Source organism: Mugil cephalus, chromosome 8 (genome assembly GCF_022458985.1).
Source record: "Mugil cephalus isolate CIBA_MC_2020 chromosome 8, CIBA_Mcephalus_1.1, whole genome shotgun sequence".
Taxonomy (NCBI): domain Eukaryota; kingdom Metazoa; phylum Chordata; class Actinopteri; order Mugiliformes; family Mugilidae; genus Mugil; species Mugil cephalus.
In genome coordinates, this window is record NC_061777.1 from 22,980,253 (window position 1) to 23,004,111 (window position 23,859).

The 23,859-nt window shown below is 44.5% G+C and overlaps 1 protein-coding gene across 3 annotated transcripts; it reads left to right on the forward strand.

Moving 5' to 3' along the window:
* The first annotated feature begins 1,400 nt into the window (after positions 1-1,400).
* On the forward strand, positions 1,401-23,806 carry LOC125012528 (sarcoplasmic/endoplasmic reticulum calcium ATPase 2-like). Of its 3 annotated transcripts, none has more exons than XR_007113291.1 (21): positions 1,401-2,018; positions 4,796-4,813; positions 4,899-4,981; positions 6,837-6,941; positions 7,614-7,752; positions 14,254-14,334; positions 14,970-15,055; positions 15,229-15,693; positions 16,876-16,964; positions 17,054-17,156; positions 17,851-17,982; positions 18,075-18,194; positions 18,283-18,501; positions 18,619-18,954; positions 19,036-19,256; positions 19,356-19,558; positions 19,645-19,730; positions 19,810-19,943; positions 20,047-20,164; positions 20,512-21,982; positions 23,087-23,806. XR_007113291.1 is itself a non-coding variant. In XM_047592517.1 (21 exons), the coding sequence occupies exons 1-21, from the start codon at positions 1,901-1,903 to the stop codon at positions 23,098-23,100; spliced, it is 2,991 nt and encodes a 996-aa protein (XP_047448473.1). In that variant the 5' UTR covers positions 1,403-1,900; the 3' UTR covers positions 23,101-23,806. The 3 variants fall into 3 exon arrangements, 2 of the variants coding, with proteins under 2 accessions (XP_047448472.1, XP_047448473.1); XM_047592517.1 differs by having other exon boundaries at positions 1,403-2,018; positions 20,512-20,632; XM_047592516.1 differs by having other exon boundaries at positions 20,512-23,806.
* Positions 23,807-23,859: the final 53 nt, after the last annotated feature.

Here is a 23,859-nt window from a genome sequence, read left to right on the forward strand (position 1 = left end):
TATCTATCTATCTAGACTCTCATCTTGTCCCCAACGAATGTCTTCACCCTCTCGCCTACAGAAACTTAATCTGCTGTTGACAGCTACTGTTAATGACTCTTGTTCCAAACGTATCAAGTGTGCATTGTAAAAGGCAGCTGGATGTCCAACAGGGCACTGCCATGTTGTTATTGCTGCAGCACCATGTTCTTCTTGGGACCTTGTTAAGACCTGCTGCACACCAGTCCTGTGAAACATCTGACAGTGATACGACATAAAGAACACAGTGAAGGCTGACGGGTTTAACCTAGTGCCCTCTCACCTCGACTGTAAATTGTCTGCCTTCACAGTGGTTTTACAAATGTGTTGAATGAATCAGCCGCCTTTATTCATTGGACATGGTATATCTGAACCTTCACAGCCACATCGGACATGGTAAAAAAAAAAAAGACATGTAAATCTTTCTGTTCTATTTCATTGTGGAACGTCTTTGCTCCTAGATGGTGTAAATCTGTTGTGCAACAGAGACATGAATCTGCGGCCCATGTTTTTGTTCTCTCCTCTGAGCATGAGCTCATTGCTGTCTAGAAACACAGAGGTCCCTGCAGTCAAGTGTAAATGAGGCACTGACACAGTTAAACAGTGTGGGGCTTTTGTAAAGGACCGCCTATAGTCTGTTAATTTATCCGTTAATCTATAGGTGTACCCTATGTGTGCTTTGCAGCACCGGCACTTCAAACTTGTTTCTATACGGGAAAAGCAATGCTGGTTGCTGGATAGTGTCTGGATATAAGGGCATTCAGTATTTCCCACCATGAACATTACTGGCACAAATGTCAGCAGGACAGGATGCGGCAGGCAATTGGAAGTGGTCAACAAAAACCACAGCCATCCTGTTAGTTCCCCTTTTCTGTGTCTTTTTTCCAACTTTATTTAGAAGACAAAACTTACCAAGGAATCAGTCATAGTGAAACAATAACATATTGCAATGGCAGTGGTAAGTTAAAGAAAAAGAAAGACATGTGCCTTGTTTCAATAAGTCATTCTGACTAGATATTAGTTAACAAAACTTCAGAAAGTGAAACGAACAATCATAAAACAGAGGATTGCATTTTGAGTTAAATGAGTTTCTTAGAACTATAATACGCAATAGTATTTCAGTGTATTTATCTAACTCTGTCAGAATCAAGAGCAAATTAATAAAAGTGTGTCTTTAAATCTAGAAAATCTTTCCGAATATGTGGTAAATGAACACAACTTGTAGAAATAATACATGCAAATTCACAAACCTCTTTTCATTCATTCTAATGTGCTCATTGGATCACAGATTTGAAAAGGCCTCTGTCACTTCCGGTTTACTTCCTGTGTTTTATCATGAGCTCCCTGCTCTATCCAATGAGATCAGTCCACATGCAGCGCAGTGGAAGAAAGGCAGCAGCGAGGCGCCCTGGTCATAAAAGCGGACTGTCAGCAGTGTGGACCCACAGCGAGCTGCGCCACGGTGAGGCACGGCACGGCACGGCACGGTAGCGACACGGTAGCGACACAGGAGGACTGGACCGGGTGAATGCGGTCCCCGACACAGGACGCTGCTGCAGGCACGTTTTCCCACCATTTTCGGAGATAAGAGACCAGAGTGAGCTCCCTTCAGACGAGGAAGAAGAGGAAGAAGAGGACACATTCCCCGTCATTAAAGCCTTATCAGGGGCCACGGGGACACGGTACACCACCACCACCACCACCACCGCCGCTGCTGCTGCTGCTGCCGCCACCGCCGCCGCCGCTGCTGCTGCTGCCCAGCTTCCACTTCCACTGAGGCAAAGTCCTCATTCCTTCTCCTGACAGTGTCAAGAGAACCAGCGGGTGTTCAAACTAGCGGTGTTTTGGGTGAGCCTGCGTGGGAAGGTGCAGTCTGTCCGCCATGGAAAACGCTCACACGAAGAGTGTGGAAGAAGTTTACAGTTATTTCTGCGTCAATGAGAGCACAGGACTTTCCCTGGACGAGGTGAAGCGACAGAAGGAGAAATGGGGCCTAAACGGTAAGACAATTAAATGGCACGTTACTGGAACATTATGTGGGGTAAAAGTCACCGCCGTCATCATCATCATCATCATCGTGGGTCGGTGTTACCGGCTCCATAAAGTGGTTTAGCAGACGTCATCACCGGTGACCTGCAGGGTTTCCCATCTCTGACATATTAACGAATGTATCATTGTTGAACAGTATGGGTGTGTTTCTTTGAAGTCTGGAGACCCAACAGCGACAACACTCTTTATTTCTAGAGCTTATTTCAAATCCTAATCTCAAAGAATTGCATTCAAAGAACCTGGCACATGAAAGAAAAAAAAGCAATAAACGTACATTAAAATCTGCTAAAAGCTCAATTAAAACGCAACTGGTTGACAAAGCTCATAGATCGATCATTTATTCATCCCGTGGTATGTTTGGTCTTTATTTTACATCGGTACAATATATGGGAATTACAAGTAGTGAGGTAGAAATGATAAAAAGAATACATAATGTGTATGTTTTGGAAGGTTGTACAAAAGTCTTGTCACAATAGCAACAAAAGTAGTAATACAAAGTACAAAAAAAGATTCCCATTGAAATGAGTAAAGTCCAGATAATTCTTCAAGGATCATGACAAAGTCCCCTGGTTGAGATCAGGAAGGTGGGCTCAAGGCTCCACACGCAGACGACACACCCTGTCCCAGGTATCCTCATGTGTTCCCTTTGCTCATGTCATCGATCAAAGGAACCCAAACACCGTATTGATTGGAATCAGCATCCGAGAACATGTAGCCTATTTCTCCGAGGTGCCGACAGGATGCTCCCTTCTCATTAAGCCTTTTTTCTTAGAGACAAGTTGGGGAGATTCATTTCTACTCCCTCAGAATAACAATGTGCAGTGATCGTGCAAAACGACGCTCTTGCGGTAAAAGCTCAGTGCGAGTCATTGACCCAGTAGTCTCAGAGGTAACACCGTTGATTGGCTTCTAAAATAAGGTGGCATTGTTGGACACTGAATGTCTCGTTTAACCCCGGTGACATAGTTGACCAGCAACGCCGTTAAACAAAGGAAACAGAGTCAGCAGTGGTTGCAAAGTTTGGCAACGTTGAACACTGTATGTTGCATTTAATTCTGGTGTCAGCGTTGACCTATAACGCCATTAAACGAAGAGCTTCGTTAAAAACCCAGCTAAAACGGAGGACTTGTTTAATTTTTCACCATTAGTGGTTTTGTCTGTGGTAAATGATTGGTGGGGAGTTTAATATTTTCTGAGGAGCATCTGTTAGGAACTTAACATCTTAATGACCCAATACTCACCTGCAATTTGAACACGATATTCAGATTAACATTAATACAATACAATCCTCATTGTTTTGATGGTTCTCCAGACCTATAGTGGATTAATGCAGGGGAGTGTTGGGTATTCATTAACAGACCTAAGTCATTTTCCTGGAAAGTGCTCACGACTCGTCTACCACAAGTTGTTTTTTAAAAAAAAAAAAAAAAAAAAAATGCATTGTTTGTTTTATTTCCCTCCTTCAACCAGGAACAGCTTCTGTTCACTTCTCAAACATGTTGTATGGGCGGAGCCTGCTCAGGCCGTGGTAGCTGACTAACGAGTGCATTAAATGAAGCCGACTCATCTCCTTTTTTCTTCCCATTTAGACAAAGTGAGGCTAAAATTTCGAGGGTACGGGTGGCGGCGCCATCTTGTGCGTTTAGAGCCTAAAGTCTGCAGAGGATCGATGGGTGGTGGAGTCCCAGTGTTTCACATCTCTGTGAACTTTTGACACAGTATGGCTGCTCGGACCTTGATGGTCTTTGCTGCTGGTTGTGCGTGCAAAACTAAATTTATTTGAGAATTTAACCCGTCCTCCAGCTTATAGGCTGGCTAGTACAGCGTACTGCAGAAAGACCCATTTTGTCGGCTTCAAATAAATTGTTAAAGTTTTGTAAAATAACGCCACGTATCTAAGAAACTGCCTGAAGTGCAGCTGTCAGTTACAACAATCATCATGTCACTTCCTGATTTTTTTTCTTTATTCTTGAAACTACTTAAAATGAAACTGTCATGTCATCTATTTTTATCTATGGTCAATGGAGGAAACATCTTGAGGGAACTTTCAAGAAGTACAGTTGAAACCTATTTGTTTTAGCTTTGTTCATTTTGTGGATATAAAAGCAGGAGGTGGTAGAACTTTGTAACCTTGCTAGATGTTCCTCGCAGCACTTGAGCCCGTGTGCCTGGTGATCTTGGAAGTATTTGACACTGAACAGTGGCCGCAGGATCACCACAGTAACATTATCTGTCAAAGTTAATCTCCCTCTGGGCCCAGGCATAAACAGCTGCTTTATATTAATACCACCTGGGAGGTCGTGCAGTGTACGCAGCCCTTCTCCTTAATCACTTTGACCTTTACGCGAATGGGGGATTTTTAGATTTTATTTCTGTATTCCCTAAATCACAAGCAACTGTTCGCACTGAAAAGATGGGAACATACAAAATGAAAAGACCGGAACCGTACACACCCACGGTAACATCAGTGGATTTCATATTCTGAATCATTACAGAGCCAAATCTGAAGTGAAACCCAGAATATTGCAGTGGTTTTGACTATGTGCTAGTCTCAGATTCAGCTCAGTCACAGGAACCCGGCTCCCTGCTGAGAAACAGGAACCGACAGGGGTGCCTCCATCTGAAAAAACATATCTATATGAATAATGTATTTATTCATCTCTTACCTTTTTTTTCTTCTCTGTCTGTTTCCTGCATGGTCCCTGGATTGACTCCTGCGTCTCAACAGAGTTACCAGCAGAGGAAGGTAATCACCGCTGTCACTCTGCACGGTTACTACTATTTTTATGATATTTCTGTGGATTGTTTTTCACTTGCCGTTCTTCCTGCAGGGAAATCTTTGTGGGAGCTTGTCCTCGAACAGTTTGAAGATTTACTTGTTCGAATTCTTCTGCTGGCTGCCTGTATATCTTTCGTAAGTACATCAAAGCATTTTTTAATTATTTTTTTGGTGTTTTTTTTTTTCGTGCAGCTTGTTAATGTTGTGGGGAGCTGCGGTCTTTTGGGACAGTGCGGTCAAACGTTCACATTCTCTGACGTCCATGGTTAAAGTAGCACCTAAACACCAAACTACTCCATGCATGTACCGTCTTGGACGATGTACGTGTACTTCTTTTAAATCTTGCATCACATTCAGTGAATACATTTTTTTTATGATATATTTTCTTTTTGTTTTGCCTGTCTCGTGTTCTAAATTCAGATTAGCTCCTGACAGTTTGATTTCCACTGGCACCTCCTTATCTCCTGGCCTCCTACGTACTGCATCCATTAATCCAAAGGCGTGATGCAGTTATCTAAAGTCTTGACACGTCTTTCAAACATCTTTCTTTTGCCACCTCCGACTGAAAGGCCGTCTAACACCAAGTCCAAGGTGCAGACAGGATTAGTTTTTATTATAATTAGGGCCGGAGTAATGAGTGGCAGGGGACAGTATAAGCAGCGCATAGTGCTGAACATAGTGGGAACGTCTTCAGTTTGTATAACTCCAGCTGCAGTTCCACTCGCATAGTAGGGAGCTAAACAGCTGAGAAGGCTTGCGACCGATCTGAGGAATGGTGACAACAGCAGTAGCAGCATTGAGTTGCTATCACTATGTGCCAAGTAAGACATTTGAGTCGTCAAGCATGACTGCAGCGTAATGACTTACGCCGGTCTCTCCCGGGCCGCTGACTTTTAGTACTACAGAGATAAATGTTTGATACTGGACTGACACCTTGTAAAAGCATCATCAGCATGGCTTAAAGCCCATATTCACATTTGACTCACCAAATTTAAGCAAAATAGCTGTTTTATCGTTGAAACTCGACTGACTAAAAGCAAATATTTCCTGTCCTCGATCTGGTTTGAATCTTCTTCCCCTGCGTGATTCATTTTTGCAGTTTTTCAGATGTGCTCTAGTGCTAAACACCAGATTACCAGATGGCCGAGGAACATTTTGATAACGGAGGCTCCCTCTGCGTTAGTCTGTGAGTCGGTATGATACAGTCTGCCCAGTCAGGTGATACAGAGGTGTCAGTGGCTGCTGTCGGACAGAAGAACAGAGCACCACTCAAGACCAAATTTGGACCCTCACCCCACAGTGGGAGGGCTCCCATATCGGACAAGTGCGCACAACTACGTCAATGTAAATTTAATGTATGCCAAGTTTAGAAGCAAACCGCACAGCAGTAAATTCTTCACTGTCAAAGAAAAAAAACCTCTGACACAAAATGTAGTTTCATTTCAGAGTTTCATTACGTATGCTTAGATGATTTTTATTTGGTGTCAGGATACAGAACAGTTTTTAAAATCTGCTTAAGGTTGACTTTTGAGGTCTTGGTAATTTGCATCTTAGGGCTGTGACACACCAAACGTATGGTTGACTGATTTTTTTTGTGTCTGATTGTCGTTGAGCATTTGTGTCTGTGGCCTTTTCGGATGATCAGATGATCCAGAGCATTGAATCAGCGGCGGAATAAGTTAGTGAGAGGAATCTCTCTGATTGTTCAGCACAGAGAACCAGGGCGAGAAAAGAACACTTAAAGTGACGAAACATAATCATCTAGAATAAACTGATCAGCATGATTGAGGAGAGTTGAGGAGTGCCATTTTTTTGGTCTAGGCTCAAGTGGCATGGGGCAACGTCACAGTTGGATGTTTTTTGATGACGTGTGTGGATAAAGATGGAAAAAAAACAAACCTGACTAGTTGAAATTAAAAGAGTGATTTATGTCTGAACAACATGCCTTCTGTCACAGTGAGTGATTTGACACATTTGGTTCTGCTTTCAGGTCCTGGCCTGGTTTGAAGAAGGAGAAGAAACGATCACAGCATTTGTGGAGCCTTTTGTAATTTTACTCATTCTTATAGCAAATGCCATCGTTGGAGTGTGGCAGGTGAGTCAATGTATTAAATTGAAACTGTCTAAGTAGACACATTTTATTAAGCTAAGTAGCTTTGTAGCTTTTACAGTACACATCGATAAGGGTTTATATTTCATTTATACACATGAAACACTTTTAATATGAATGCATTAGTCTGGCAACGTGGACAGAGAGACACTTATATAGATATGCCAATTAAATCTCGTGGTATTCACTTTTGTTCTTGCATTCAGTCTAATGTATTGGAACACTGCTGTCCAGTAAACTGGACTGTAAGAACAGACATTTATGATGTAGAAGTTATGCTAAAGTGAAATGTGATGACTTATAGGTTTTAACATCATTTCGACTGGAACTTTGGTTAAACATCACTGAAAGTAAAGTCTGTCTGAAAGAAAACAATCTGCCAGGTTTCTCCACTCTCTCTCTCTTACTTATGAGTCTGGCTCATTTATTTATTAAAAAATGTGTGGGCAGAAAATTCTGCATGTGTTTTCTCGCGGGTGAAAGATGAAGATGCTGGTGAAGGATAAAATTGGAAAACGTCAAGGGACAGAAAAATAATGTGACATACATATTCATGTACACCTCAGTGCCTTTTCAAAGGGAGACATTCAGCTCGGTTCGTGCGATGTTTTCGGTACACTTCAGGGTAACTCGGAAATGTTGTGTTTTCTTCATCAGGAACGCAATGCTGAGGATGCCATCGAGGCCCTTAAGGAGTACGAGCCAGAGATGGGGAAGGTGTACCGACAGGACAGGAAAACTGTGCAGAGGATCAAGGCCAGAGACATTGTGCCCGGGGACATCGTGGAGATTGCTGGTAGGTTGGCCAGCGTCTGTCCTCGTGCATTACCCTGTGTCCCTGCTGAGGTGACTTACTCTGCTGGAGTTATCTATTTTAAGATGTTTCTATTAGCCTATTGCCTCAAAGCGCTGGGTGCTAATGATATTAAGGCCATTAAGGTTTATTCATCCAGACACACACAAAAGCTTTGTTTACATGGTGTAGGCATTTATACTTGGGCACCATTGTCCCAGCATTGTTTTGTTATTATGCCACTAAAACTCTGGCACGGTGACAGTTGGAACTGAGCAGCTCATGCTGGAGTCAAAGTTAATACAGAGATGTCCCAGTCAAGGGTTTTTATTTTTTATTTTTTTAGCTTCTGATCGTGTAATATTCAGAACAGGCTGATCCAAGTCCTGATCTGATTATTTGTTTTGTAACCTAATTTTCTCCCCTGGTGATTCATAAATGCTTTTCTTATCTTACTTGTATTTTCCAACATCACATGTGCAGTGTGCGACTGTATAGACCAGAATAAACTTCAAAGCCAGTGTAGGCTGATATGCTTGGCTGTAGAACAGTTGAGCCGTCGTCATTGTCCTAAATAATAAAAGTAAAGGAACATATAGTATATTTGCTCTTTTAATAAAAACACTTAGACCTGGTTGGTTTAAAATATATCTTATAAACAGCTCTTTGTTGTGTAGCCTAAGTTGAACATTCACAGCGGCACAACAAATATGAATTCCCAGTTCTCAGAAGTTTCCTCTCCACCCTGTACAGTGCTTTCACAGAGAAGACATGTTTAGGCACGTTCTTTAATGTTTGACTGTGGTTTTGGGTGAATCTCAAACATCAGTCTTAGCTTGGGGGGAAACAAGCACTGATGCTGATTGGCACATCAGTAATCAGCAGTAATTTTCACTTAAATCACTGCAACACAGAACAGAGAGAAGATTTCTGAGTAGGTGTGTAGGAGGAGGAGGAGGGAGGAGGACATTTTTTTTTGATGGAGATGGAAATGCATTTTAGAACGTTCAGAGTTGTTGCGGTCTCCAACACCACAACATCTAGTTATGTTTCTGGGGAAGTGCATGTCAGGTAACTGTGTAAATACAACGCGCTACCATGAGTCATGGTTTAGCTCAAGTAAGACATTTCCACTGTATCCTCCTAACTGAAAAGATTCCCACCATGCAGTCCCTGAATTAAGCACTGGAGTGATTCATGCCGACAAAGTCCAGTCAGCATATCTGTGCATCTGAAATGCTCAGGATGTAAAGCTTTGAAGAGCGCCACTTCCCCCAGTTTGAATGTGGTCCTTAAAACACTAGCGTTATCTGATGATACTCTGTTTGACCCTCTCCGGTCTTTTTTTTTTTTTTTTTTTTTCCTGTGGAACCTGGTAGGTTTTATTCTTAGCATTCATAGATTATGAAATGCTATATTTATAGAGGCAGTGACAGTCCTGAAGATGACAGGTGTTTGGTCCAACCCTGTGCGCCCCCTCCCATCCTGTTCTGGTGAGCGTTGCCACAGTGGGGTGACGTGGGCCGGAGCTCAGCAGGACTTCTGAATAACCTTGACAAGGGCAACGGAAGCAGGCGTGTGCAAGGATTTGACATCCATTTGTCTGGGTTTTGATATGTTTATATATTGGACAAAATGTGCGTCGATAATCCTATCCTGACTATGACACTTTAATTATCTGTTACTAAAGAGGAAATATTTGGCTCCGGTTTAAAGAGAAACTTGAGATTCAGATGTACTCTCCTTTCGCATATTAGAGACCTACTTATGTAAAAACTCTGAATGTAGCTGGAAGCTGTCAGCAGCTTGTAGTTTACTTAAAAGAGCAGCCCAGCAGTCAGCAAAACCTTTCATCCTGCAGTCAAGAGACACTCATCAGCTCCTCTTACTTCCCTAAGTCCTCCAAATATCTCTTACAATGCTTCCTGTCAAGCTCCCTTTTTTATGCATAATATTTTCCTGAAGCTCCAAAGTGACCCTTGCCATGCAGAGGAGGAGTGTGATGACGCAGATGCTGGCTGCTGAGCCGAGGTAGAGGACGCAGAGACCAGTCCTCTGTGGCTGATTCGGCCGTGAGAAGAATAGCCTGCAGCCAATCTGCGCTGCTCTCCATCGGGGAGCCGAGCGCTGCCTCCTACTCACGCCTGATCGCTCATCAGCCTCACAGGCTTCTGAAATTTGTTTAATGTTGCAGAAATAACATTCTGTCTAATGCACAGCTTTGTCTTAACTAGATTTTTATGCTTGGTTTCATCTTTGCAGTTTTTTCGCATTGAAGGAGCTGAAGCTCAGAGGGTTGATGGGGACTGTCTGTGCCCATTCTGGTTGCAATCATGGTGCAATGCAACAAAATGAACCTGATTTCTTTAGAAGTGATCAGTGGTTTTTGATCAGTCTGTAATGATGATTAACCAGGCATCCACTGTGATGTAGATGAGGAGTTTTTGGATTGCCTTGCACCCAAAACTAAAAATGTGATGTTGATGGATTTAGTTGTGGTCATAATACAGTGTACAGTATAAGCTGCTCATTTACAATGTGGTGTTAAGTGCGTGCTGGTTTGGATGTTGGTCTTTCCTCAGAGCGGAGGAGCTCAGTGGTTCTGGTTGCCTGTGGAGTTGTGGTCGGTAGTGACTGGGGGCTCACACTAGGGAGGGCAGTGCAGGGGGGGGAGGATCCCTCATCGGCTCCTATTGTGCTAGGGAGAGAGATGACCTTATAGGGAAGCACTTTGTGGATCACTGCTGTCCCCACCCTGCTATGTTCAATGCACGGCAACCCTACCCATCAACACCAGCACCCTCCACCGGGATTCCAGACACCATGGATAGTATGTGGCATTTAATGTGGTCTGGCAAGCGTCCGCTGTCACAGAGGGGACTGTCTTTGGGCAAAAGTTCCCAACTTGTCAGCAAGACAGAAAGAAATGGTCTCTTCTTGCTGACCCAGGGAAGCAGACAGAGGAGCACAGAGGGTTTTCATACAAATCACACAGTGCAGGTGGAACGAAGAGCTTGGTTGTACATCAACGTGTATGAGATGTTGTACGAATGTCAAGGATACACATAGTAACAGTAATTCTTCCATTAAAGCTTCTAGTTTCATACAGCTTCTTCCTCTACCTTAGTCTTATTAAACATTAAGTCACACTGCACTGACTATTGGGAATCCATGCTTTGGTGACTGGTTGTAGATGAGAAGCTAAGATGTCAGACTTCAACCCATAAAATTCTTTAATGAGGAGCTGCTATTGAAAAGGTTGAGCTTTCACTTGAGGACCTGTTTTTAATCCACTAAACTCTATACCCATCATCGGTCTTTTCACGAAGGACGCACCAATAGAATATTTTTCTTGACATTTAAATAATGCAGCATTCAGGAAGGTTTTCTCTGAATTTGTTTGCAGCTTAAACCATAGGTGTTCGCTGACGTGAATACTCTTTAAAAACATTTGTGTAGTGGTGGGCTACCAAAAGATTAATGCCGAATTCAGTGAGTTGTAGCGATGTTGCACAAGAAAAACTTTGGCGAAGCAAAGTGGGCTTTGCCAGGTTGAACCAATCTCAAATCGACCTTGAATTAGCGTCATATGTATCAAACAGTTGTACCGGTCGCTCCCATTAGTTGATGCCTCAGAGTTTCACAAACATCTACCTCAAGGAATCCATGGCTTTTGTCCAGACCAAATTCACCATGCTAAGAGCAGTCTTGGGTAAGTGTTATTGACGATATTTTGTCTTCAGCAATGACTGGTGACGGCAAGACAAGACAAGACACGACACGAGGAGCTAACTCCGTCCGTACTCTAATAATATTTGCATGCTCTGCTTTGGAGTGGGAAATACACAAGAGAGTTACCTAGGTAACCACACATTGAATTAATGACCAACTGGTGACAACAAGTGATTAGAGGCCTTAGTGCATTTAGTCCTGGGACATGTTTTGCCACCATGGCAACAGAGACTGTAGTGTGCTATGCAGAGCCAACTGCATCTGCTTGAGATTCATAACAAAGGAAAAAAAAAAAAACTGAGATCCGAGGGAGACAGGGTGCAGCGATGGTGTTTACATAACTAGGGTCAAAGGTGAGGATCAGCTGACATGTGTTTGCATTTGTGACAGCATAGCTAGAAGTTGCAGCAAGTTAAACGGCTCAGTTGATGGTAAATATTGATTTGTCTCTCCCTACGGCCCGCCCCTAACCCACCATGTGGCTCTTGTTTGCCGAGATAAGAGGGAAAAAAAAGTCCATATGTGGGTGTGTATATTGGTAGGGAAAGTGGTCATAATGTTGTGGATGTTAAAGACTAGGAGGAAAAGGTTCTTGTGGAACAGTGAAAGGCTGCATTTGATCTGTTATATCGACTAGATTTATATGTATTTCACAAAGCGTTTCTATATTTTAACACGAGTAAATGCAGCTGGTGATTTAACGAGTTGATGTGTTGGAAAGCTGCTGAGCGGCCCCCTCAAACGGCCCACTCAACGTGACAGGAGGTCAGTCTTTTGTTCAGCTGCCATCAGCACATGTACCCTCCTGGATGGCCCAGACGAAGCCTGGCCGAGACGAAACACACACACGCACACAGTCTCCCGAACACACAGCAGGTGCAGGTGCCAGTCAAAGCTGGCACTTCCAGTTCAATCACTGCCTCTCCTGCTGTTTAAAGGTCCGGCTAAAAGGCACCTCTGGGAGTCATACTGGGTGCAATGTATCACCACGTGTGAGCTTTTGTCGCTGTAAAATTTGTGGTCTGTGTGACCTATTGGCAAACACAGAGGTGAAAAAGTGGCCATACCTGAAGGGGATGCTTGGACTACCACCAAGTAGGATGTTGACACAAAGGGACAGATGATATACACACCCTTCATCCGACCAGGCCTGCAGTGTAGCAAAGCCTCTGGACAATTCCAGTGTTTCATGGTGACAGAGTCTTAACACTGAGCACTAACTCCTTTGTATGAGCAAGCACCAAGCAAGCCTTTCCCTCCCGTCTTGTTTCTTGGCTCAGCACCATCTCCAGGGTTGTATTTCTTCAAGTACAGGAAGTGTTAAACAGTCGCGGCCATCTAGGATGTAATTGTAAGCTTTTTTTTGGCTCGTAATGGAAACATTTAGTGCTTTGTTCCTGTGGTGCAGCTAAGGCTAATCGTTTTTATTATAAAGGCCTACGTTTCTCTTAAGAAAATTTGAATTTACAGCCATAAAAATGTTCTATATTTAGATGTGCAGCACCATCATTGGGCCGTGCCGCCGGGTAGCCTGCGCCACTCCATCTGAGAGTTGGATTTGCATGACCTTCCCAGAAGAAAAGCTTCCATTCCGTTGGTGTTTCCAGCTACAGATGGTTTAAAGATGCAGCTGAGCTCAACATTTGTCCTTCTCAGAAAAGCTGTCACAGTCTGCCGCGATTGGCCAGCGCGTGCTGACAGATGACGGTCTCTGGCACAGCATTCAGGACATGTAATGAGTGGTTGATGTCCAACATCACACAGGGTCCTGTCTCAACATTCAGTGAGCAAGAAGAGTTTAAAAGCACACGACAAGACTCTGAATACACAGAATAATGTTTTTATAAAGTATTTAATGGGATAATAAGGTAACATAATATTATGATGCCTTTTTTCTCTTCCTCCTGTGGTAGTGATGAGGAAACATCTGTTATCAGGAGGCCATATTTAAACTTAATAATCAGATTGGGAAACGTATTGAAATGCTTTTCCCTTTTTTGGTGTCATGCATGTTGGTGGCATTGCTGTTTCCCCTCCCTTCCCTCAAGGGCTTGGCTGGTTTCAGATTACCATACATGTCTCCCTCAAATGAGATCTGGACACGGGAACAGTGTCAGATCGTTGAGTCTTTTCAGGGTTTTTTTTCTTCCTGCAGTATTGAGTTTCCACCTTTTGACTTGAAGCTTTGTTTGATTCTTAGATACTTGGCAGACTGGCATGGTCTCCTGGTTTCTAACTATACCATGCTTTTGCAGCCTTTTGTAACAATCTGACACAGTTTACATTTTTAACTAACTAGGCCTATATGTAGACTATGCCCCCAGAACTGTGCCATACCCTGAACCATTTCCCCAGTTTCCATCGCCTTTATGTACCATTAGGAAGCTGAACTGGGTCAGTGCAATTCCGACGTACCCAAATTGGCCTTTTCCTTTGAGACGGGCCTTTTATGGCTCACAAGTCCCTCATTTCCTCCTCTTTCTTCGGTTCTCCTACTCTTTCCCTGCAGTGACGACAGCGCCGCTTTGCTGTTGTGTGCCGCGGCAGCCACCCTGTAATGAGCTGCTCTTCATCGGTTAGTTTAAACTAATGCTGAGTTACTGCCAGCAGCAGGAACGTGTCATCTGTTAAATCGTTATTTGACTAGTGCACACAACACTCAACAGTACCACAATGTGGAGATTTCCAGCCAGAAACTTAAAGATGTTTCTTTGTGTTCTCTCTCCCTGTTGTGTGTCTCTGCGCTCTAATTGTGGCTCTGTTTGGTTGTAGTTGGAGACAAGGTGCCCGCTGACATCCGTATCTGTTCAATCAAATCCACCACCCTGAGGGTAGACCAGTCCATTCTGACCGGTAAGACATGTCTGCTCATCATATTCTTTCCTGTGCCAGTGATATAACTTTGTTATTCTGGTATCCCAACCTTTCCTACTCGGCCTTACAACTGTACATATTTAAATTATTCTCGTTATTGATTTACAAACAGAAAGCCAGGTTTGAGGCTAAGCTAAAGACTAAATGTCAGTTACCTCCTAACGGACAGATGAGGTTTCTCATTGTTTCACCCAAAGGCCAAATCACCGCCTGGTTCTTTAAGCAAGCATTGAGTTTGAAGATAATGGCCACTCCCTTCGCTACATTCAGTTTTTCTCTTTGGCTGCTGTGAGTAACTGGCACACACCAAGTTCAACCTGTTTTACTGAAAAAAGTCAGTCACTGAGTAATCCAGTGAATTAGTTTTGGATCAGTCTTCCACTTGTGTGAAAAGGTAAAACGCCGGGTTGACAGTGAGCAAGATGTTTTGAGCTGTCTCCTCCTTTGTTCCAATTAGCACACTTGCATCTGTATTGAAATATTGATGCGAAGGATCAGTGCCGATCAGCACGAATGATCAGCATTGTAGATTTTATTTCTAGACACGACTCACTTTGTTCCTGAAATCATCTTCAGATGAAAACTAGCTGAGTCTGAGTCTGTTGTCTTTGTAGGTGAATCCGTCTCCGTCATCAAGCACACGGACCCTGTGCCCGACCCTCGAGCCGTCAATCAAGACAAGAAGAACATGCTCTTCTCTGTAAGCTTCAATCTGCACAAGTCATCGCACATCCTGTTGATGTCTCACCACTTCTTGTTTGTTTAGTTTCCAACAGCATCCTGGAAAAACTTGACCCCGTATTAATTTGAAGAAGTGTCTCATTTTATTGGACGCAGTTGAGCCGACGCGTAACTGACGTATTATTATTTCAGGGTACCAACATCGCTGCTGGAAAGGCGATAGGCGTGGTTGTGGCCACCGGCGTGAACACGGAAATCGGCAAGATCCGTGACGAGATGGTGGCCACCGAGCAGGAGAAGACGCCCCTGCAGCAGAAGCTGGACGAATTTGGCGAGCAGCTGTCCAAGGTCATATCCGTCATCTGCATCGCCGTGTGGATCATCAACATCGGACACTTCAACGACCCCGTCCACGGGGGCTCCTGGATCCGCGGGGCTGTCTACTACTTCAAGATCGCCGTCGCTCTGGCCGTGGCCGCCATCCCGGAGGGTCTTCCCGCCGTCATCACCACCTGCCTGGCTCTGGGCACTCGCCGCATGGCCAAGAAGAACGCCATCGTCCGCAGCCTCCCCTCCGTGGAGACCCTGGGTTGCACCTCTGTCATCTGCTCCGACAAAACTGGAACCCTGACCACCAACCAGATGTCTGTCTGCAGAGTGAGTCTTAAAAAAAACACACACACTCACACACACGCCGACACTCTTTTGGTGCAGCGTGGAAGAGTTTGGTGTTTGGCGCTTAGCCCGGTGTTTGAATAAGGCGACAGATTGTAACCGCCAAAGTCACTTTCAATGCATTTGTCAGCGGAAATGCTAATACAGAGAGAGAGAGAGAAGTTTTCCTTGCCATCAGATGTCTTGGTTATTTAGCACAAAGGCAACGTGCTGCCGCGTCTCTAATCTACAATGAGCTGTTGGAAGTCTTGCGGTGTTGCTGTTGCATAACTGACCTTGCGTCACCAATCTGCAAAGCAGCCAGTCTGAAGTTCCCTTTCCCCTCTCTCTGTATCCGTAAGTGGCTCCCCAGTGCTACTTGGCCCCCACATAAAGAGGACAGTTCAGCATTTATTAAAGATTAATCCTCTTTAGTCGCCTGTTCAGTGCTTTCTCACTGGTCTGGCACCGTCTGAATCAGACTAGTGGCATTCATTTACAGCTCTGCTTGTTGGAAGATTCTCTGCAAAAAGTTGCCTCTTCTCTACTGTTTCATTTTATGAGGATTCACAATCCAACGAAAAAAATACTAAAAATGCATAATGGCTAAACGAATAAAACCCTGTGGCATAAAATCAGTTATGCCACAGTTGGGCTACTTGACATGTTGTTTTATGTCCTCCTTAACAAATCCAAACAGTAGGTTGGTATTTGCTGGCTACGATCAGTCTGCGGTTCTTAAGATAAATAATCAACGTCCCGTTTGCTCGAGGTCCGTCAGAGAGTCGGTACCAGCGATTTCACGTTTGACTGGTGGCTTGACGAGGCCTCCACTGATGGTAATTGCGGGTGACAATCAAAGCTTCACGGCGCTGCAGCTTGTCCCTTCTTTACGCAGGCTCCTTGGCAGTCTCTTCTGTTTACTCATGGAGAGAAACCAAACACCACTTTCTCAAATTAGGCAACGGGCCACCCAGGCCGAATCTCACAGAGACACTTTCTGTAATGCTGCAGGATAATCTGCTGTCTTCAAAGAGCTCTCGCTCCTCACGGTCACTTGGGATTTATGTAGGTTGTGCTGCCACCTGCTGTGTTAGTAAAGAAACTGGCAGTGGACTCAGACGCCGGCAGGAACTAATTACATTAGCTCTGGATAAAAATGCTTGTTTTTGTTTTGATTTCCAGATGTTTGTCGTCAACAAAGCCGAAGGTGACAGCTGCTCTCTGGCAGAGTTCACCATCACTGGTTCTACGTATGCGCCGGAGGGAGAAGTGTGAGTACATGCACGGTTTGAGAGTGTGTCCTGTCGTCACATCAAGTGTCTTCGGTCACAGCAGGTTGACGTCCTGTACTTGTCCTCAGGTACCAGGACGGTAAACCAATCAAGAGCTCCCAGTACGATGCTTTAGTGGAGCTGGCCACCATCTGTGCTCTGTGCAACGACTCCTCCCTGGACTTCAATGAGGTCTGCACCCAGTCTGCTTCTTGCTTTACTAAATCACATAGTGCAAATTAAGATCAGCCTTAATATTATGACCACCGAAAGGTGAGGTGAATGACACTCAATGAATGACTGATTATCTAGTTATCACAGCACCTGTTAGTGGTGGGATATATTGGGCAGCAGGTAAACATTTTGTCCTCAGAGTTGATGTTAAAGGCAGGAAACATTTAAGTAGAAGGATTTAAGCCACTTTGACTAAAGGACTAAATTGTGACGGCTAGACAGCTGGGTCTGAGCAGCTCCATGTCCCTGTCCACAGCTGAAAGCTCCTACAATGGACATGTGAGTTAGTTTGCAACATCATTCAGGGGGTGGTACAGACGTGTCAAAGTAGCATCCACATAAATGCCAGGATCCATGTTTTCCAGAAGAACAAAAAGATCAGTGTTATTCACTTCACTGGTTTGTGGTTTTGATAACATGGCTGATGATGTTTACTTATCTGCATACACACACAAACCAACATGAACGTAGATGCAGTGAACTCTGTGCAATCGAATATGGAGTCTATATTCAACGGTGAACTGCTATATAATCCGGCAAATACCTTGAAGAAATGAAAAACAAATACAAAAAGAGATATTTGTTTAAGGTCACACATTATGGATTAGAGTGAAATAATCTCTAAAGGTTTTATTGACCGTGGATGTTTCAGGTGAAGGGCGTGTACGAGAAGGTGGGTGAGGCCACGGAGACGGCTCTGACCTGTCTGGTGGAGAAAATGAACGTCTTCGACACCGAAGTCCACAACCTGTCCAAGATTGACAGAGCCAACGCCTGCAACTCGGTGAGTGACACCAGCTCCCTCACTTGCACACGCTGCACATTCCCCACTGTTCACTCAGCAGGTTTTCTCACTGCCTGTCTTTTTATTTTCAGGTGATCAAACAGCTGATGAAGAAGGAGTTCACCCTGGAGTTCTCCAGAGACAGGAAGTCCATGTCTGTCTACTGCACCCCTAACAAGTCCCGATCTTCCATGGGCAAGATGTTTGTCAAGGTAAAAGAAGGAGAATCTGTTGCTTTACTTTCTGGCGTGTGTCTCCTGGCGTGTCGTGAATATTTAATGCCTGTGTTTGACCTCACAGGGCGCCCCGGAGGGAGTCATTGAGAGATGCACCCACATCAGAGTGGGCAACACCAAAGTCCCCCTCAGCCAAGGCATTAAAGAGAAGATCATGTCTGTCATCCGTGAGTATGGAACAGGCCGTGACACCCTAAGGTGCCTGGCTCTGGCCACGAGAGACAGCCCACCCAAAATGGAAGACATGATCCTGACTGAAACCGCCAAATTCTCCGAATACGAGGTGAATATTCATTATTGTGCTCAACTGTTGGGTTGCTTGTTATTTTTGGCAGCTATCGGAGTGTGTTCTTCCCAGTGCCAGACACAACCTTTTTTTTTTTCCTCTCTCTGCATCCAGTCTGACCTGACCTTCGTCGGCTGTGTGGGCATGCTGGACCCTCCCAGACAGGAAGTGGCCGCCTCCATCTCGCTGTGCCGTCAGGCCGGCATCCGCGTCATCATGATCACCGGGGACAACAAGGGCACGGCCGTGGCTATCTGCCGCCGCATCGGCATCCTGAGCGAGGAGGACGACGTTGAGAACATGGCCTTCACCGGCCGCGAGTTCGACGAACTGTCACCCTACGCCCAGCGGGAGGCCGTGACTCATGCGCGCTGCTTCGCCCGCGTCGAGCCGTCCCACAAGTCCAAGATCGTCGAGTTCCTGCAAGGGTTCGACGAAATCACTGCTATGGTAAGTAGCCTTGTAATGAGTGCGATGATGAACGTACTTAGAAACTTGTGCGCATCCTGTAATCACGGTGTTTACCCACAGACGGGTGATGGAGTGAACGATGCCCCGGCCTTGAAGAAGGCGGAGATCGGCATCGCTATGGGCTCTGGCACTGCCGTGGCCAAGTCAGCCTCAGAGATGGTCCTCGCCGATGACAACTTCTCTTCCATAGTGGCCGCCGTTGAAGAGGGCAGAGCTATTTACAATAACATGAAGCAGTTCATCAGATACCTCATCTCCTCCAACGTGGGTGAGGTCGTCTGGTGAGTCTCCTCTAAATACAACACAAAGCAACACAAAAATGTTCAAACCTGCTTCAGTTTATTATCAAGCGTTTTAACTTGGATTACTTCTCCTGATAGCATCTTCCTCACTGCTGCTCTGGGCTTCCCTGAGGCGCTGATCCCGGTTCAGCTGCTCTGGGTCAACCTGGTGACTGACGGCCTCCCCGCCACCGCGCTGGGCTTCAACCCCCCAGACCTGGACATCATGGAGAAGCCTCCTCGCAACGCGAAGGAGCCCCTGATCTCCGGCTGGCTCTTCTTCAGATACTTGGCGATCGGAGGTTAGCTGATTAACGGGAGAGCCGCAAATGGTCTCTTAAGCCGTTTCATAAGCAGAAGTGTGACGTCTTGGCGTGTTTGCTTCCAGGCTACGTGGGCGCTGCCACCGTGGGAGCCGCTGCCTGGTGGTTTACCATCTCTGAGGACGGACCACAGGTCACCCTGTACCAGCTGGTGAGTGTTCTCGCTGCGATAAAACATCCTTCGGCTCCTCACGACTCCCGTCTCACTTCTCTCCCTTTCACCTCCTCAGAGCCACTTCCTACAGTGCAGCCCAGACAACCCAGAATTCGACGGCTTGGACTGCCACGTGTTTGAGTCGCCCTACCCGATGACCATGGCCCTGTCTGTGCTCGTCACCATCGAGATGTGCAACGCTTTGAACAGGTGAATAAATAAGCATCTCTAATAGAGATTCTGTCATGAGCGCACCGTTTGAAGGGTGAACCGTGTAACTGAATCAACCATCCGTGTTCTCTCTTCTGTCCAGCCTGTCGGAGAACCAGTCCCTGCTGCGGATGCCTCCCTGGGAGAACATTTGGCTTCTGGGGGCCATCTGCCTCTCCATGTCTCTCCACTTCCTCATCCTCTATGTGGAACCACTGCCTGTGAGTTTTAGAAAACTTGCACACTGAATAAAAATGAGGCACTGCTGGAGTTTTAGACGTATTTATTCTGCCACCCAGTGGCCAAATGGCTTAATTGCATATTGGCACACATTGTTATGAAGAAAAACAACTTTATTCGTACAGTAGTATGTATGTATAGGTTTGTTTTCTTCTAAATAAAATCCTAGAATCAATGGTTGGATGGATTAACATGCACAAACGTGGTCTGGCTCTCCAGTGTAATTCAACTTACTGCTGCTGCACAGTTACAAGTTTCCCTACTGTGGGAAGAATAAAGTATTCTCGTATCACATGTCATTGACAGTTCTTGCCGCACTCTCTCCCAGGTCATCTTCCAGATCACCCCTCTGGATACGACCCAGTGGATGATGGTGCTGAAGATCTCCCTGCCGGTCATCCTGCTGGACGAGCTGCTAAAGTTTTTGGCCAGGAACCACGGCGACATTGGTAAACAGCTGGAGAAGCCCCCCAGAAAAGGCTGCTCTCTGTCTGCATGCGCCGAGGGCATCTCCTGGCCCTTCGTGGCCGTCTCCCTGCCCCTGGTGCTGTGGATCTACAGCACCGACACTAACGTGTCCTCCATGTTGTGGCCCTGACTGACTCCAGCACACTACCCCCCCTCTCTCCCGCCCCCCCTCCCCCGTGACAAGTGTGAAGTGGACATTAACACACACATCTAACACAGTTGCATTAACTTGGAACAACTTAGAGTCGACACTTGCACCTGACCTTTTGTATTTAGTACATTTTCACTGATCCATGTTTTTTGGGGGGAGGGGGGTTCAGTCATATTTTAATGACTTTAACTGACGTTATGTCTGTTTGATTTTATCATCACGCTTTCCTCTCTTTTGACCCTCGTTGTGAACAAATAGAGAAGCGCCTTGTGTTGGAGCTGTGTGTTGAGCTGTACAGAGAATATACACTATTTTATAATGATTACTATTTTGTAATTTTCGGGGGAGGGTCTGGGGTATGAGAACGCTGGGTGTGAAGAGGATAGATGTCTGAGGAACATAATACTAATAAGAGGGCAAAGACTTGAATTTGTTTGCCCCGGCATGAATTTCTGGTCTTTGTTATTTTATTTTATTTTTTGAGGTCCAAGCATCTTGTTCATTCATTTTTTTTTCTGCGTTAGGCAGAGTACAGCTACCTCAATGCTGTTAATATAACCATAACTACCCCCCGTCTTAACAACCATTTCATAGATTACCACTGTTGAGGTAAGCACCAATTTGTGTTTGTTTTTTTTTTGCAGTACAAGCCCTCACACTCATTTTAAAGTGTTTTTTTTTAAAGATATATTTTTCTTTTCCTCTGTTATTTGAGGTAAAAGAGGACGTGTTACCAGTGTGATACAACCTGTTGTTAAATTTATTTACTTGAAGAAAACACATGTGTCTTGATATAGTTTTTTTTTCTTTTTTAGTTTGAAATTCAGTCTTCATTTTGCGTCTTAATTACAGTAATCTTTATTAAAATGTGCACATACTGTACTTGAATATGTAAAAGAAAAAAGAAAAAAAAGGCACTAAGGAGCTGTTTAGTCTTATCAAGTGAGCACAAAGTGGACGAGTCTGTATATCTGTACATAGCACACAGAGCCTCCGTATACATTATGTTGTTGTTAAATGCTCCTTACAGCTACACCAGTTTACTTAAAGTGTGCTCTTTGCCTTTTGTGCATGCCTGTTCCCATAATACCAGGCCAGTGTGTGGGTTTGATTTATTTTTTTTCCAGTTTAAAAGCTAACTGTTGTCTCTTCCAATGCCTCCCACCTGTGTACCTACAGCGTGAGTACACTTTGACCTGCATGCTGACTAATAGTCATCTTTATGTGGTTGTACAGGCACCAATAATAAGGTTTTAAAGAAACACTTTAATGGTACAAAAGAGGAGCTTATTTAAGAGCATACGCTAAAGCAGGAAGATTACGGGCTCACTGACGCCGTGTTTTCGCAACGGTGACATTTAAGTGCCCCCACACTGTGTACAGCCATCAGCCATGACATTATCACTGCCGACGGGTAAAGTGAATAACTGCTGGTCTCGTTGTCTCAGCTCCGGAGATGTTAGGCAGCAGGTGAACATTGTGACAAGTAGAAGGGTCAAAGTGGCTGACAAGGGTCAAAGTACGGGGGCTGCATGACCGAGTCAGAGCATCTCGACAATTGTGTGTTGCTCCAAGGAAGAAAATGCACTGACTGGGGTCACTGGCAGAAAAGGTCGATGCACCAACTGTAGCTCGGACTGAAATCAAATGAAAAGCTTTTGTCACTGCATACGGGATAAAATTAAATTATGAGTACTTCTGTCATGCTTTAAAAAGAGCAATAACGAGCATACATTTATTTTTTTTAAAAACAACTATTAATATGAAATATATTTCACAGAATTATAAATATGATGGTTTATAGTGACTGGATGTGTTTGTTAAGATATTCAGCTTCTTTAAGGTTTCAATAGTTTTGACCTGTATTGTCTCCTTGAGGGCACGAGGCCAAACATAGACCAGATAAAGGTGTCAGAAGACACTGAATGAGGTCAGGTTGTCCATGTTGACCTCTGTCCACTGTTGAAGCCTCCACTGGACGTGTGAGCATCAGAACTGGACACAGGAATGGATGAATCCTGTTTGATGTATCAAAAGTAACATCTACATAAATACCAGGAGCTAAGTTTCCTATTACATCAGTGTTATTCACTTCACTGGTTGGTGATTTTAATGCTGTGGCTGATATTGTGTATATATATTTGTCTTTTGTCTTAATCTGCTTGGACATAGCACGCTCCCCATTGCCCAGTTTTCTGAATTTAAATTATTTGCTTCTACTCTGGCGTGTGACGTCTCGTGTCCATCGGTTCTGATTCTCCCTCTCTCTCCTTCTTCTTTGCAGTGAAGGCCAAGTAAAGCCGCCTCTACTCTAAGTCCCCTTTGCAGGAGCTTTGGTTTTGTTGTGTGTGTGGTGCATGTGTGTTTTGGGCAGAGCATCTTACAGGAGCTGCATGTCAGTAAAGTGATTCAGTGAGAGGGGCTCATAAAGTTCAGTTTTTTTTAATAGAAAGGCCATGAATGAATGAATTGGTGGAAACTAGCTGGTCTCACCTCGTCAGTCCCTCCATCCTCCTGCATGAAGAGCCTTAGATTATGATACTCCTGCCGTCTTTCTAGACTAAGATCCAAGTACCAGTCAGATGTACATTACTCCATGGTGCATGCCCGCTCAGCCGGTCACACGTTTCAGCAGACTAATAGACAATGTATAGTATTGGTAAATAGATTAGCTAATTGTCAGATACAACTGTTAAATAAGCTCAAAAACACAGTTCATCTTTCCTAAGGAAATACTTTTATGCGATATTTAAAAACCAAACAGACTTTTCTTTTTTGCTTTGCACTGAGACGTGCAACATGGCTGGAGCTGATTTTTTTTGCCATATCGGGGAAGGCGGACGTGCAGCGACGCATATGTTTTACCATGAGAACGGCAGGCAGTCCCTCCACTGGCATTTTTTTGCCAAACTGCTGTACTGTATTTTCAGAGATGATGATTGTACGATGTATCACATAAACTTTTGGTTTCAGGTAAATAAAACTGTCATACATGAAGAGTTTACTCCTGGTGTCATTCGCAATCATTCCGACGGTTTCACGTCTACCACAAGAAAA

What these genes read in the sequence shown, in the direction of transcription:
- LOC125012528 (XM_047592516.1), top strand. Translation starts at nt 1,901, where the DNA reads ATGGAAAACGCTCACACGAAGAGTGTGGAAGAAGTTTACAGTTATTTC. An exon ending in GGACATCGTGGAGATTGCTG is followed by an intron (nt 7,753 to 14,253) that starts GTAGGTTGGCCA and finishes GTTTGGTTGTAG; the next exon opens with TTGGAGACAAGGTGCCCGCT. An exon ending in TCGACGAAATCACTGCTATG is followed by an intron (nt 18,955 to 19,035) that starts GTAAGTAGCCTT and finishes GTTTACCCACAG; the next exon opens with ACGGGTGATGGAGTGAACGA.